Source organism: Bison bison, unplaced genomic scaffold (genome assembly GCF_000754665.1).
Source record: "Bison bison bison isolate TAMUID 2011002044 unplaced genomic scaffold, Bison_UMD1.0 scf7180017864531, whole genome shotgun sequence".
Taxonomy (NCBI): domain Eukaryota; kingdom Metazoa; phylum Chordata; class Mammalia; order Artiodactyla; family Bovidae; genus Bison; species Bison bison.
Window position 1 is genome coordinate 6,529,575 of NW_011495081.1, and position 11,210 is coordinate 6,540,784.

The window sequence follows — 11,210 nt, forward strand, 5'->3', positions numbered from 1 at the left end:
GCTTATAGACAGTTTTAAATCTGTTCCTTTGGATTCCGGGTATTGGGACAGTAAAGGGACAGGGAAGTGGGAGGTGGGAGTGGCGAGGAGGCCAAGGCAGGACAGAGGGACTTTTGTGAGGTGGAGATTAGACATTATCCTGTACATGGTAGAAACGTTATTATCCCAAAATGCATTAGGAAAGTTGGACTGGCAGCAGGGCAGAGAACATAACCGAGGCACAGAGGGGGGGCCTGGGGCATGGGTGGCCGTGAGTGCCTGAATCAGGCACGGTGGGAGAGGCTGAACCCTGAGCCACGTTGGGGCTGGAACTGGCAGTGCTTGCTCTTGGCTCAGTGTGGCGGGGGTGGGGAGAGGAGGGAGCAATCTAGAGTGGCCTCTGGTCTCTGGCCTGAGCCACTGCAGGGACAGTAGACACACTGCTCACCTACAAAGTAAATCTGGGCTAGAGGTGGGCGGGGGGAGTGCGGGTTGGAAGGTTGGAAATGAAAGGTGGGCGCCGTATGGGATGGGCTGAGTGTGAGAAGCCATCTTTCTGTCCACAGCTCCAAGTCTGGGCTGCAGAGCGGGGAGCTTGGCTGGGTCCAGGGCAGCTTCGTCACCACCGTCTTGCGCATAGATTCTGAAAACGTGGCAGATCTAAGGCCCCCAAAGACAAAAAAGTAGGGACCCATAGGCTTCGGGAAGTTGCAAACGTGGTGCACAGTCTTAGAAAAAAATAAAAATTACTTGCCAACATTTAGCATCGTAGTGACTTCACATACAGACCCCGATTTTTGGTTTCTGTTGACACCCATGGCCTGTTATTCCTTGTGGAGGTCATTGCCTGGAGCAGAGCTGAGCAGCCTTCTTTGGCAGCTGGTGGGCAGTCCCCTGATGCTTCGCTGGCTTCTTTTTTTACATTTTAATTTTATTTATTTGGCTGCACTGGGTCTTCGTTGTGGCCTGTGGGATCTTAGTTCCCGGATCAGGGATCAAACTGGGGGTCCCTACTTTGGAAGCTCATCAGAGTCTTAGTCACTGGACCACCTGGGACTTCCTGCTTTGCTTACTTCTGTTACCTGTTTGAGTTCTCCATCCACCTGTGTTGGGGATTATCGTCCTTAGTGAGGAAAGGTGCACACTGTCTCCTCTAACCCTCCCAACATTCCTTGTAAAGTAGGTGTCCAGTTTACAGATGGAGAAACAGAGACTCAAGTTATACGCCCGAGATCACTCAGGACTAGGATCCTGGTGTTCTGATTGTAGCATTTGGTTTATCTACATCATAGCTACCTTTTCCTATAGCTCATGTTTGAGATTTTTAAAGAGAGAAGTTAGGATGATTTATGCTTCCAGCAAATATTTATTGAGGTCCTACTATGTGTCAGGCTGAGCTATGTTCTGGATATTTCTTTGGCATACGTTGGATGCTGTCCTATCCAAAAAGCAGGTTGTATACTGTCTGACGTCATTTGGTCTTTGCTGGTTTGAGATTCTGCTTCTCAGTTGGCTTTGGATAACTGATGGGCATGTCACCACTGCCAGGACTGGAGCAGTGCCTGGCACATAGTAGGTAGGCTAAACACTTGACGGTATTGAAAGAATTCTGCTGTGTTTGGCTGTCATTTCCTGGAAGCAAGATACTTGACCTTTAGTCTTCCAGTCTTGAGACCTGTCAAAATTGCAAGGAAGGGCCAAGTTCCTGAGAAGGAGGAACTTGGGCTACCCAGGTTCAGGTAGGGGATGGAGACTTAAGTACTAATGAGCTCATTTCCATTTCTGATCAAAGAGTAACTGCCAATTTGAACTTGTGTTCACGGTAAGAAAGTTGGAGTTGATAAAATTCCACCCCAAAGCAAAGAAAACAAATCCCTAATTAGCCTGTATGACCTCTTTTCAGGTAAATGAACTACTATGGTAAAACTTTCTTAAACACTGGAAGTAGCTTTCAGGAGTCTTTAAAGTTCCTCTCAGGGCTGGCATCCCCAGCATGGGCCCTCTGGCCTAAGAGATGGACACTGTTGAGGTTCCCAGCTTGACATTTGCTCTGCACAGGGGTATGCAGTGCCCTAGGAGAAGGCAATGGCACCCCACTCCAGTACTCTTGCCTGGCAAATCCCATGGACGGAGTAGCCTGGTACGCTGCAGTCCATGGGGTCGCTAGGAGTCGGACACGACTGAGCGACTTCACTTTCATGCATTGGAGAAGGAAATGGCAACCCACTCCAGTGTTCTTGCCTGGAGAATCCCAGGGACGAGGGAGCTTGGTGGGCTGCCGTCTCTGGGGTCGCACAGAGTCGGATACGACTGAAGCGACTTAGCAGCAGCAGCAGCAGTGAAGCCCAGTGGGGAGTTGCTGGAACCCGGGCCAGCTGTGGAGCAGGATATGCCAGTGGACATAGTGGCCTTCACCCTAAGAGCAGGAGGTTGAGGTTCCTGCAGCTGCTCAGGTTTCTTGTTTAGTTTCCACGATGTCAAGGCCCTTTCATCCCTGACATTTTTTGCTCTGTCAGCGATCTGGTCTCCTCCTGCTTTAAGTTTCAAGTCTTTGAATCCAAAGTGATGAGATAAAGCAAAATAAAAATCTCACTTATTTTTTGTTGGGTTAGTTAGAAAGCTAGACTCTTCCATCTTTTGAATTGGGTTTAGAGCCAGAGGACATGGATTCTGACTCCAGTGGTACCAATTATTCCCTCATTACTTTAAAAATAAGGGAGTTAAACTACATCAGGGAAAACTGCTAGGTTTCATCTTACAAATGAGCTCACTCAATTGGTAGTGTCTATTTGCAGAGCACTGTGTTGCGAAGGATTCTGAGGTCACATCAAGTTTATGAGGACAGAACAGCCTGATCCGCTAGCGTCTGCTGTTGGCACTGGGTGGGGGGAGAGAGACATATCATTCTTGGAAAACTTAAACTTTAAGATCCTCTCAAGCATCACTGGGTCATTGATTTTATTTTAGCACTTAAGCATTTTAGATTCTGCAGGTGTTTGATCTCTTTCTGGATCAGGATCACACAAGCCTTGATAATAGCCTCGTGGATTTTTTTTTTTTTTTTTAAACTACAGGAAAATTGTTGATCGAATTGACAGTGATGGAGACGGCTTTGTCACCACCGAGGAGCTGAAAACCTGGATCAAACGGGTGCAGAAAAGGTACATCTATGATAATGTCGCCAAAGTCTGGAAGGATTATGATCGGGACAAAGATGATAAAATTTCCTGGGAAGAATACAAGCAAGCCACCTATGGTTACTACCTAGGTAAGAGGTGCTGCAGGAGCGATTACACAGCTGGGGCCCAAGTAACAAGCTTCTTGTGGGAAATTACTCTCTCATCATATCTACCTACTTCAGGAAGATGTCACAGTCTGCTAAGTAGAACCTGCTTAAGTAGAACAGTGTAACGTCCTATTTTGCTTACTAACAACACACTGGGCTGCTTACTTTGAGTGAACTTGTAGGTGGAAGGGGGTGAAGGTCTACTAAAAAATAAGCTGCTCTCCAACCTGAGCTTACGATCTCAGAGGCATACCCAGAGAACAAAGCAGAGAGGAAGCATGTGTGCTGAATTTCAGATAGCAAGGACTGGGTAAACTAGAACAGTCTCGGAAGGCTTCCTGGTGGAGGGTGGTTTGGGAACTGGGCCTTAAAGAATGGATTTGTATCTGGAGAGATGGAGACGAGTGGGAAAGGTGGGTCAGCTGGAGGGACAAAGGTGCAACGATGCCTTCAGCAGTGGGCAAGGTTTGGACATAAGACATGCTTGTTTGGGAGGAATGATGGAGTGGTGTGTGCCCAGCATGGGGTGCAGACATGCTAGATGGCTGCCTCGTAGAGGCCATATGTAACAGGACAGGCCTGAGGAGAACCAAAGACACACACTCCCAGCTAGATTAAGAGAGGTCTTGAAAGATTCGCAGGAACTTAGAACAGATGTCCTAGGTACGAGGGAGCCTTTGTATGTTCTGTGTCAAAGAATACGATGAAAGTAGGGTACCACAAAGTGAAGTAGGATATTAATATGGTCTCTAGCCTATGTTTTCCACCACTTGCTGTAATGCCCCTAACAAGCCTTTAGGGCCTGGCTGTAGGGTGGCCTGGAGGGACAGACACTGGAGGCATTCTGAAATCAAATGTTTCAGAAACCCAACACATCAGGACCTTCTGCCCTTCATATTAAATACCACGGGGCGTGATCTGGAGAGAAACACTTTCCTTGGTAGCTCAGTGTTCATGTTTCTGTGCACATCCTGTAGGAAACCCCACAGAGTTTCAGGATACCTCAGATCATCACACCTTTAAAAAGATGCTGCCACGGGACGAGAGAAGGTTCAAGGCTGCAGACCTCGATAGTGACCAGACAGCCACCCGGGAGGAGTTCACCGCCTTTCTGCATCCTGAGGAGTTTGAGCATATGAAGGAAATTGTGGTTTTGGTAAGATATCCAAAGAGCCCGGACTGGGAAAAGACCGAATCAAAGCAGCACCAAAACCTTATCCTTTCTTGCAAAGTGAGAATGTTCTTCAGCCCAAGGGCAACTGGACAAGGACTCTGAAGTGGAATACACTGGAATGCCTATGTACTCGGGAGATGAGTCAGGGGAGGGGAGCTGCTGTAACAAGTAGCCCCCAATCCCAGCTATTCAACACAATAACCGAAAATTAGTTCTTGCTTATACCGAGTCCAGGGCAGATGGTCCCCATCAGTGGATCTTCTGGGTGGTTCTCAAGTGCTGGCAGGCCCCCAGGCCATTTCCATCTTGTCCTCCACCATCCTGTGGCTTTGGGGTCATCCTGGCCAATCCCCTGTATTCATCTGATAGACAGAAGAAGAGAAGGACTGAGGAGAAGGCACGGTATGCCTTTACTGTACTGGCCAGGAAATGACACCTCCCTTCCTTTTATGTTCCATGAGCTCCTACATTTGACATGGGCTCCTACGCTGGCAGTTTAGATGTGTGCCCAGAAAGAGCAGATGGGTTTAGTGAGCAACTAACGAGCCTCATTTGCCAGCTTTGAGGGAACTAGAATAAGACTCAGAAATGGAATGCACTGGACTGTTAAATCACATGGAAACGTAAAGTCAGACCATGTCTAGAAAGGGTGCTCCCCTTGGAGTGGATTTGCTTTCCATAGTGTCTTGTCGGGTCCCAAGTGTCTTCATTTTCCTTGACATTAAAGCAAACGCCGATCCCCTGTTTCCAGGGCAGGCATCCTGAGGCAGTTCCAATTGTTTTGCTGCTGGGAAACAACCAGCCCTGGACTATTTCCATTTTCCAGTCTTGGATGGGTTCGCTTATGGATGCTTCATCCTTATGACCACAGTGACCCTGAAGACTGGGCAATGGCTCTAAGAATCATTCCTTTAACACCCAACATCCACTTAGTGATGGCTAATTTGCCAGAAGACAGTGAAGATGGGGAAGTGGATTATGTGCTTCTGGATTGACTCAATTCTCAGGTTGGCTGTTTTCTTCAGGATGCCTTTGTTTCTCTGACAATGGACAGTAGACTCATTTAATTACTTACCCTAGCAAAACAAAAACAAAAACCCTAGTTTAGAGGCCAAATGTACTGAATACACAACATAATATTGGGTGGCCAAAACGTTCGTTTGGGATTTTCTATACGCTGTTACTTATGGGCCACCAAATGTATTCAAGTCAGATATACTTTGATTTTCCAGTTGTTCACAGTTCATATTTTCCTGACGTCACCTTGGTGTTCATAGTCCAGTTAGCAGTGGAATCTATCTTGGTGATCATTTTAGTCCAGTGGGTTTCAACCTGGATTCCTCACAGTACTCAGAGACGATTAGGCAGGAGAGTGGAGGTGGTTAGCTTGGCAGAGCTTCATAATAAGAGAACATCTGGGCTTATAGGTACATTTTCATTTGCAGAGAGTGTTCTGCTTTTAAAATCGTAGGCTGGGGGAGGAGGGACAGAAGGCATTGCCTCTCTTTTACAGATCACAAACTAATGCCCAGGGAGGTCAGGAGATGAGCCAGAAGTCCTCAAGCCATAAAAGCCAGACAGAGGAGGACAATAGTTAGATTTACTGAGCGCACGGAGCTATCTTGCATCTTTTCCCCCTTTGCTTCCTAGGAAACTCTGGAGGACATCGACAAGAATGGGGACGGCTTTGTGGATCAGGATGAGTATATTGGTGAGTGCTGCCTGGAGTCTTGCTCCTCTGTCCCAAGTGGGCACCAGTCCTCCACCCACGTCTGGCTACTTTTCCTCAGATGTCTCCTTTAGCAGCAGCTGCAAGTCTGTTGGTGTCACTCCTGTGACTTCCCAGTGAGAGGGACTTGTCACAGCAGTCCTAGGGGTGCAGGGTCAGTGCACTGCCTTGCAGGCAATACAACGCCTCAGGGAGGCATTCCTGGTGGAGAAGAGCCCAGGCCAGCCATTGACCCCACGGCTCTGAGAGGTGCTCTTCATCACACTGTAGAGTTTCTCCCTTTGCGAGACCCAGAGCTGGGGAGGGGGGCTAGAGGGGACCTAGAGCTGCGGGACGGACTCTACAGCAGACTGTTTGCCAGCGGGGCCTAGAAACGGAATAGACAGAGCTGTGGTCAGCAGAACTGTTTACAGGCCCAAGCTGTCTGCAGAAAGGCGTTCCTCCTTAGGTAAACCCTTTTACAGAATGCATAGTCTCGCCACATACGGCTGTTTTATGCCTCTGGGTTTTGGTCTTTCATTGGGAGTACTGTTCCCAGCTTTTTGTTCTGAAGGGCTGCACTTGAGCAACATCCAGAAGTGCATTTGCAGGTAACTGAGCCCTGGTCAAAGGAGGCTCCAGTTAAGCCCCCAGGTCAGAAACCACTGCTCCTGGTTAGAGCCCTTCCAGCCTGAGGGACTGAAGGAGGCAGCGCGGATATTTCCATTTGATCCTCAGCGGTTGCTGCTTGGGAGGTTTGGCACATGGCCCCAGCTGCAGGCCACCTTCCCAGGATAGCTCTTCTCTTCCCAAGTGTCAGTAAAGTAAAAGCTGGAAAATCGTTTGAGGGGTGGGATGGATATAACTTTTGTGCAGATATTTAATAGACACAGTCAGTTACCTTGAATAAAAGCAGCGCCCATGGTGCCATCAGTCTCCGGTTCGTGCTTGTTTAACTCTGCCCCCCAAACACAGGAACAAGTACCTGCTGTAAAGGAGAGCAGAGTTTCTGCCAGCCATTCGGAATTGTATTTGGTCTGAAGCAGCAGACGCTGTTCTCCTGTGTCTGTGGTGACGGCAGCTCTCGCCTCAGTAACTGAAGCCATCTCGGTGGCATTCCCTCTGTAGCACAATCAGTGCTGACAGCCCCGTCGTCAGTGTGCACACTGCAGCCTGTCTCATGCCTGGTGCACACGCGTGTGAGGGCAGTTTCAGAGCCCCGCACACCCAGTGGTGAGGGAATTCGACTTGAAGGGGAGGCAGGGTGGTTAAGACGGTGTAGCTCTTCTGATTTCAAGTGTGTGCTCTGCCTCACTCTCTTCCTGATCCGCATTGAAAAGGTACATGGCGGGGGCAAAACCCTTGAGTGACTTTGCCTAAAAGAAACATTTTTTTTTGCACCGGACACTGGCAGAGAGGCTGATGGGGGCATTGTTCTTGAAAACTGAATTCTGAGCGACTTGCTGTCAGAGACCAGGTATCTGGTCTAGCAAGCTACTTCCTTTAGGGAGGAGCCTTCTCTACAGGCAGGGACAAGCGGTGACATGATACAGTGGGGAGAACGCGGGAATTAAGAGTCCTGGCTTCTCCACTTACTAACTCTGTGACCCTGTGGGAGTCATGTAATCACTCCGTATAAGCCTATAAGCCTCAGTCTCCTCATCTGTAAAACGGGAAGGCACAGCACCCATGTTTCCAGGATGGTGTGAGTCTACTTGTAGCTGAACCCAGCCAGGGTCTTGCCTCTCTTTTTCCTTCATTCACTATCTATCTACTCTCTCTGCCACCTGACATTTCCAAGCTGTTTCCATCAAAGAGAAATTGCCTACAAGGTATCTTTCTTTTCCTAGAAAATCTAGTGGCTTAGCAAACAGTGGATAAGCTTTGCCTTTTTCCTTTTCCCTGCCATTTTGTAAAACAAGGTTATTGATCTGTCTTATAAAATTGCTTTAAAGGTGAAGTAAAATATATGTAAAAGCCCTCTGGAAATGATATAAACAGCAACAGTAATAAACACAGTGGTTAAGACTATGGGTTGGAAGCAGAGTGCTCGTGTTCCTGTATAGTCAACTACATTCTCATGCTAGCTATGGGTCCTCCTTGGGTTAAGGCTGTGCCTCAGTGTTCTCATCTATAAAGTGGGAATAACAACACCTACTTCATAGGATTATAATGAAAACTCAAATTTAAAAAAGTATGCATTCCATACAGCATCTGGACCATAGAAAGTGCTGGTATTGGTCATTATTATTAGTTTTCACCTGTATAGTTCCAGGCTGGGTTGTAGAGGGTTTTCACAGAAATGTCCCATTTGACCTTGATAATAACCTTTTGAATAATAAATTACTGTCTGCCCTTTAGACAAGGTACTGGACCAAGTCAAAGGGCAGAATTCACCTTCTGGCTTCCAAGCACAGTTCTTTCTCTTTCACTCAGTGGCTCTTAGAGAAGATAAATCATTGTATTCTTTACCCAAGAGTAGACTGCCCCCCAGGTATCTGGTTAGGTCTCTTGACTGCTGGAGGTCAGGTTTTCTTAGATTTACCTTCCCACTAGTCTTCATAACCAAGAACAGCCTTCCCTTCTAGCTGATATGTTTTCCCACGAGGAGAGTGGCCCTGAGCCAGACTGGGTACTGTCAGAACGGGAGCAGTTTAATGAATTCCGGGATCTGAACAAGGATGGGAAGCTGGACAAAGATGAGATTCGTCACTGGATCCTTCCCCAAGACTACGACCACGCGCAGGCCGAGGCCAGGCACCTGGTGTACGAGTCAGACAAAAACAAGGTATTTCTCAGTGTTCTGGAACTGTTCCTTGAAGGGAGACAGTTTACATAAGATTGCTTCTGTTTGCTTCTTAGATGTTTGTCTTGGCCTGTGCGGCCGTGCCCTTATTGATCTCTCTCATTCCTGCCCTACATCTGAGACCTGTGAACTTGGCCGACATCGCGATAACCCGCAGTGAGCTCATTAGGCCAGATGTTCCTATTCCTAGAGAGCCTGTTGTGGGTTGCACTTAGGTTCACTGACATCTCCTAGGATCGCAGTGCCGGTCACTTTGTTGGCTGTAGGCAGGCAAGGATTTAAGAGGTATGCCCTGCATCACCCTAGGACCAGCTTTTCATCCATTCATTCCTTCAGCAGACTCTCATCAGACATCTGCAGCATGTGAGGCAGAAGGGATCCCATCACATGAAGGCCCAGGCATCAGGCCAGCTTACTGTGCTGGCTCCAGTGCCAACATCCACGGTCAATATGCAAATATATAAGATGTGAAAGAGGTCCTGCCTCTTCCCATTTTGATCACTGCTCCGAATTCTCGGGAGACAGTCAGGTTCTGCAGTCAGGCCATAAAAGGGAAGTGGAATTCTTCAGAGCCTGTTTTGGGAATGCCAGCACTGCATGTAGACATAACCAGACTCCGGCTTCTGAATTCCTTGAGGACTTTTCTGATATATTTTAGCACAGTGTTTATAGCAGGAGGCTGTTCCATTTAGGGTTTTGCAGAACAGTGATGGTAGATGAAAGAGATACCCAGCAGTTTCTTAATTATGAATTGTAATATTTTAAACGTTGCAGATCAATGAAATAACATGAGTGTCAGGCTGAGCTATTTACTCAGAGTTTCTGTGACAAAGCGCTTTCTTCTCTCCTCTAGGATGAAAAGCTCACTAAAGAGGAGATCTTAGACAACTGGAACATGTTTGTTGGAAGCCAAGCTACCAATTATGGGGAAGACCTCACCAAAAACCACGATGAGCTCTGATGCAAACTCACCATAACATGACAGACTGTCATAGCCTTTGTTTTATTGTCCTGGATGGTTGCTACAATTGTCTCACTTACAGCAGTTATGTCTCCACAGAAAGCAAATTTATCACCTCAGATTGGGGTTAAAATTGTTTTTTACTCAATATTTGCTGGAAAATACTCACCACTATTCTTTGAGTAACATTTCTCTTCAAGCACATTAAAATCTTGGTAAATTGCAGTGCTCTATGGGGATACCTTACTAAAACATGACTTTTTAGCTTTTTTCCATGAAATTTGAACTAAAGAAGAATGAAATTTGAAAAGCCCTATTTTTCAGAAGTTGGGTAGGTGGGGAGAGGACAGTATAATGGAGTGACTGCTGTGCATTTTAACTGCAGATTTTTTTACATTTGCCACTGTTAATAGTTGGTAAAGGAAAATTCTGATTAAGCTTCAGTGGTATCTTCGTACACAGGCTTCTTTCAGAGCAAGGCTGATTATTTCAAATTCTTCCTTCTTGACTGTACTCTGAGCTGTTACTGTAAATGGCATATAAACCTCTGTGCATTTTTCTGTATGAACCTGCTAATGTGCACAACAGATCCACCCATCTTTTTTGTCTTTGGTTTTGTTTTTTTTTTACAATAAGAAGCAATTAAGAAAGGTAATATGAAAAAGAAAGGAATTTTAAATGTAGAGAGAAAAGATGAATGTCAGGCATTTGAAGAACTATAGGAAAATGGTAAACACTTTATTATACTTGAGAAATTCTTCTTGACATGTAAATGAAGTAGATCTGATCTTTGAAAAAGTGACTAGAAATCCAATCCATTGCCTTGCTGACCTCGGACAGGAATAGAGAGTGGGGTCCTAGGGAAACCTGCCTAGTGGAGCTCCGGAACCCATCTCTCCCAGTCCGGTGAATCCACAGCCTTCCAACCTGCCCTGGGACCCCTTACACTATGGAGTTGACAAAGTAGTGTTCCAAGTCACTGGCTAAACTGGAAGAAAGAACTTTTACAGGTTGAAATTCCACCTTATAAGTAGAAAGTGAATGAATAAAGGATCCCTCTGAGGATTTTCTACTGTGTCCTGTGGTGTTTGACTTCACACATACCATCTGTGACATTATTCTCTGCTGATAGAGAATTTAACAGAGGGATGAGATGACATGAGTAAGGTTAAAGAAGTTCTACATTTTAAAAATCCAACTACTAGAATGTTCAGGACATACTCATATTTACCTATTTAATATGTACTTCTCTATGATAATTAGAGAAACTGCAGGTCGTCTTAACTGTAAGACCTT

At 46.4% G+C, this 11,210-nt stretch overlaps 1 protein-coding gene across 1 annotated transcript in view; it reads left to right on the forward strand.

The window, feature by feature from the left end:
• Window positions 1–10,989, forward strand: part of RCN1 (reticulocalbin 1, EF-hand calcium binding domain) — a 12,675-nt gene extending 1,686 nt beyond the window's left edge. Inside the window, exons 2-7 of the mRNA XM_010831881.1 lie at window positions 546–630; window positions 3,019–3,247; window positions 4,243–4,421; window positions 6,090–6,150; window positions 8,736–8,935; window positions 9,807–10,989. Coding sequence (XP_010830183.1) covers window positions 546–630; window positions 3,019–3,247; window positions 4,243–4,421; window positions 6,090–6,150; window positions 8,736–8,935; window positions 9,807–9,914 — 862 coding nt within the window. The 3' untranslated portion in view covers window positions 9,915–10,989. The remainder of the gene's footprint in view (window positions 1–545; window positions 631–3,018; window positions 3,248–4,242; window positions 4,422–6,089; window positions 6,151–8,735; window positions 8,936–9,806) is intronic.
• Window positions 10,990–11,210: the final 221 nt, after the last annotated feature.